This window comes from Leiobunum rupestre, chromosome 10 (genome assembly GCF_980474605.1).
Source record: "Leiobunum rupestre chromosome 10, qqLeiRupe1.1.hap1, whole genome shotgun sequence".
NCBI classification, from domain to species: Eukaryota; Metazoa; Arthropoda; class Arachnida; order Opiliones; family Sclerosomatidae; genus Leiobunum; species Leiobunum rupestre.
The window spans coordinates 38,768,773-38,774,022 of NC_143393.1; the positions used below are offsets into that span (position 1 = coordinate 38,768,773).

General features: G+C 37.1%; 1 protein-coding gene across 1 annotated transcript; it reads left to right on the forward strand.

Annotated features, from left to right (window-relative positions):
• The first annotated feature begins 203 nt into the window (after positions 1-203).
• LOC149925617 (uncharacterized) lies at positions 204-2,258 on the forward strand. The gene has a single exon (XM_090161789.1). The coding sequence runs from the start codon at positions 204-206 to the stop codon at positions 2,256-2,258; it is 2,055 nt and encodes a 684-aa protein (XP_090017915.1).
• The last annotated feature ends 2,992 nt before the right edge of the window (positions 2,259-5,250 follow it).

The following is a 5,250-nucleotide window of genomic DNA, read 5'->3' on the forward strand; positions in this document are numbered from 1 at the left end:
GATTATCAACTAAGTCTCGTGGTAGTAGATTGCCTTCACTTTTACATTTTACTACTAAGCTTTAAGATTATCAACGAAGTCTGATATTGCCCTCACTTACATTGCTTATTACTAAGCTGTAGTTTATCAACGAAATCTCGATTTTTGTACGTTGTGATTTGACCATTTATTTATTGCCGTAAATAATAATAATAATAATAATAATGGCTAATCGGGGACGGTGTTATACCTGCAACGCATCGTTTAACTACCGGCCATTGGCAAGGATTGATGGAGAAGCGGATGGCTTAAAACGTCAAATCGCAATTGCAAGACGTGAGGTGGCGGCGTTGCCCTTTGCCGAAGTGACGGATCGTACGCGTTTGTGCATTAATTGCAATAGATCAGTTCTAAATGAATTACGGGACATAGAGAACGACCCATCGTGTTTGCGTCTTAATGTTTTGACTCAAACCGGGAGTGAAACATGCCTGATTTGTAATAACGCGGATAATATCCATAGGCTTAATACTGATTGCCGGGTTTTCATTTATATTGAACGAGATATTTATGTACCGGAGAACGTTAAGTCGTGTGACGAACACTTAGATGAGAGACGTTATTTGCTTCCCGACCTGATTCCTGGTTTACGTTTCATTAACAGACCTTATGTTTTCAAGGGGCAACAATTGCACATATTTTTGAAACATCTTCAAACTGCGGCAAAAAAAACAACAGATTGGAAATACCGAGACGAAAATTGTTTTTCAGATGAGGAATTTCAATCCACTTCTCCGATTTCCAAAGATAAATTTAGGGACTTGTTTAATAGTTGTGACCCAGTAATAGAAGGTGGTGTTCAAAGGCGGGTTACTAAAAAAGACTTGCTAATGTTTCTTTCCAAGCTAAAGCAGGGTTTGTCCGATTCGTTTTTGACAATCTTATTTGACTTCTCCAGCAGACAAAACACTAGTTTAACAGTCTCTAAAGTTAGAAAATCGTTGATGAAGAGATTTGTTCCTGAAAATCTCGGATTTCAAGCCATATCGCGAGTGGAATACATAGAAAGACATGTTACGGCGTTTTCAAACGAATTGTACAATTCAGAACCAGATGTTGGGAAAGCCATAGCATATATTGACGGAACATACAGCGACATTCCAAAATGTTCCAATTTCAAAGTTCTGAGACAGTCGTATTGCCTACACAAAGGACGTCACTTACTCAAACCTGTTATGATAGTTGCACCGGATGGCTTTATTTTGGACATTCAAGGGCCATATTTTTCTGATTCTAGGAATAATGATGCTAACCTTTTGCGAAATGAATTCGAAAAAGACGTATCAGATATTCGGGAGTGGTTTGAAGAGGAGGACATACTTATAGTGGATAGGGGCTACAGAGATGCCATTCCTTTGCTTGAGCGTTTGGGAATATCCCATAGAATGCCGCCTCTTTTGCAAAGAAACGCACGGCAGCTAACTACAGATGAAGCAAACGAGTCGAGAACAATCACCAAAACAAGATGGGTAGTGGAAGCAAGAAATGGGCATATTAAAAGTAAATTCAAATTCTTAGCTGGTGAAATACCACTACAACATGCCGTTCATCTAGGTGATTTTTATCGCATCGCTGGAGCACTAATAAATAAGTACGACGATCCTATTCATATGCAAGATGCTACGGTAGAAATGGCTCGTTCCATGAAAATAAGAGCTAATGAACCTAATACTCTACAAGCGAGGGTTGAAGCGGATCATTTGCAAAGACGCAACGTCCATTGGGTTCAGTTGCAACCAAACCATGAACCACGATTCCCTCATCTCAGTTTGGACTATTTAAAACAAATAACATTCGGAGTCTATCAGCTGAAACTAGCACCTTCCTACATACAGGACAAATTGCAGAATGACAATACAGACGTCTTTCAGATCGACGAAATGATAAACGAACCCGGATTCATTAGAATTATAATATTTTCGCGTTTCAGAAATGCTACAAAATATCAAATATTTATTACTTATAGGGTGTATGACGAGGAGCTTAACGTGGAGGGAGAGGACAATGTTGAGCTTGTAACTGGATATTATTGTACTTGTAAGTGTGGTACACGAACGCTTGGGACTTGTGCCCATGTCAGTAGCGTACTTTGGTACTTAGGTTACGCTAGGCATCAGCATAATATCAAATACCCTTGGACCACTCTACTAGAGTGCACCCAAGATGCTGGACACAGAGAACAACCTAATCAGAATGAAGTAGACATTGTCGATCTTTAAATAAGTGCATTTTAAACTGACTAATAGCCCAATACATGAAGTGCAACGAACCTAGATAAGAAATGACTGGAAGTCGTGCGCAAACCATGCGCACGACACTCAGCCAATCCGTATGTAGTTCCGTTGCACAAACGTTTCATGAATAGGACTAAAACTTAACCTAATGCCTGCCCTCATTTTGTAGATTCAGAATAAAAAATATTGATTTTATTTATTGTAGGATATACTCTGCTATATTTTTTTATATTATATATCTATTATCACAAATATTTATTTATCATTGTAAAGAACAATGGATTGTATTATTTATTTTTGCAATAGTATTATTTATGCCTGGAAGTATACGGGTTTTATTTTCGATCGAAAGTTTATTATATTATTTCGGGATATTTTTATTCAAAAATATATTTATTGTTTTACCTCAAAACCTTCTGGGTGTAATTATTGGTTAATTAAACATTGTATTTGTTTCAGCCTTACATTATATAATCGTAGCTTTCACTCGAAAATAAATAATACAACTTCGCCGTAGCCGGTCCTACGCCCGGTTGAGAAAGGAGGAAGGTTAGGGATTGATAGTTAGTGGCATACTCCCTGTAATATGCCAGTCCCCATTATAGTTCAAACTACGTGAGAATAATAAATACCATTACCAATTACAATTCAACGTAGTTAGTTTTATTTTCCATTTCAAGAAAGCTACATAATAGTGATAATGAAAAACCGTATGGAAACCGAAAAATAATAATAGTAATAAGCTTGTACTGTGGGCCCTTTACGATGAATAGAAGCACTGGTAGCTAGCCCCTATGAATGGCAGCTGAAGGAATAAGGGGAACTTGAATGGCAACCAAAGGAACAAGAGAAACGCGAATGGCAACCGAAGGAACAAGAGAAACGCGAATGGCAACCGAAGAGACAATAGAAACGCGAATGGCAACCGAAGGGACATTAGAAACGCGAATGGCAGGCGAAGGAACAAGGAGAACGCTAATTGCTACTTTAACATAAGACATACAAAGAAGATCGTATTATTCGAGCAGTTGTTATAGAATTCTGCACTCTAAAATATTATATTAACCCTTTTGCTTTAGTTCAAACACTTTATTAAAAAGTGCATTGGAAAACAATAGAGAATTAGCATGGTTTGTTCGAATTTTGTACGTCTCTAGCTGGCAAAATATTGTTTTTAGAACTTCGGGCAAATTGACACTTTTGATCAGAATGTCCGATAGTATAACATACCCGAAATTCAGAAAATTTAGCCGAAAGACAATTTCCATAGGAAATGTGCGGGGTCCTTTATTGCAAATTGCCAAGGCCCTACGATATTCTTTCCCGTGTGATCGAATTTATAAAAGAATATAATTGTTAATTTATAACCCAAAATTGAGTCATATATTAACCATATTTTGGGTAACTTATAAATTTAACCCAAAATATCATTATTAAAAAAACCCATTTTGGGTTAAAACGAAAACCACCCAATATTTTGTTTGGTTAAATACTGACCCAACAATGGTTAAAAAACAACCCAATTAATTGTTAAATTATAACCCAAAATTTAGTAATATATTAACCATATTTTGGGCTAATGTTCAACCCATATAAATTTAACCCAAAATAGCGTTTTGAAAATAACCCGTTTTGGGTGAAAACTAAAACCATCCAATATTTTGTTTGGTTAAATACTGACTCAACAATGGGTAAAAAAACAACCCAATTTGGGTCAAAAACAACCCAATAATTTTAAGAGTGTAAGTTTCGAATGCAATGTTGACCTGTCGCAACATTTTCTTTCCGAGCCAAATCAGACACCCTTGAAATATATACGGAAATAGTTCTAAAACTATGGCCGAATTTTAATAATAATGGTCTAATAAATTAAGCTACTCGCGTATACATGTGTTATTCCGAGCCATATCAAAGAAAAAATGCATATTTATAGGAGCCAAAAGTTTGCGAAATATTGTTTAAGTTAGAAATAACTACAAAACAACGATTATTTTGTGCACTATAGAGGTTTAATAAAAATAATTTAAAAACCCGCGCTACATGTTTCGGCTTTTTGGCGAGTACACTGCCGTTGTCAAACGCTTACCAAATATTGTTGGTAAACAGAATTGCTTCGTCTGAATGGTGGAAATATTTTCATAAAGTGTTGGTCACAAGTTCTTATATTGAACGTTTCACACTTGAAAACACTTAACTAAGGTACCTGTTTTGACGAATGTAAATCAAAGTTAAATTTTAGCACTCATGTTAATCTCAAAAAGATGAACCTTGCAGCTCCACTAGTTTGCGATGTACTCCCACGCCTTACCTCAGGTTACTCCCACGCCTTTCCCAGTTTACTCCTACGCCTTTCCATAGTTTACTCCCACGCCTTTCCCTAGTTTACTCCCACGCCTTTCCCAGTTTACTCCTACGCCTTTCCCAGTTTACTCCTACGCCTTTCCCCAGTTTATTCCCACGCCTTTCCCCAGTTTACTCCCACGCCTTTCCCCAGTTTATTCCCACGCCTTTCCCTAGTTTACTTCAAAAACCATTTGCTCGTATTCCTGGGTAAAGCTAATAGCTTTGAAATATTTTTATCGTTATATTTTTGATCCATCATGATATTTTACAATTTACACTAGAAGGCAGTAGGTTAAAAACCATGGAGCTGACCGCTTCTGAGTTTCGGTAGGAAGTGGTTAAGCTCTAAACTGAGTGCGAACGAGAGAGATCTCAGAGTTCTACATCTCAGCTGTGAAATTTCTTTCAAATTCTGGCACACACGTGGTGCCACCGGTACGGTACCAGAGACAGTTTTTAAATTTTTCTTTTGGCTCCGGTCTAGAGAATCCGTGATATTCCGTTTTGAACTTGTTCTCGAATCTCCTTTACATAATGTGGTTATTTAAAACATCGTCAATTGTTCACTTTATTTACCATCACCTTCAAAAGTCGAACACAATAGTTTTTTCGTGTTTGAAATCCTTTTACGGAA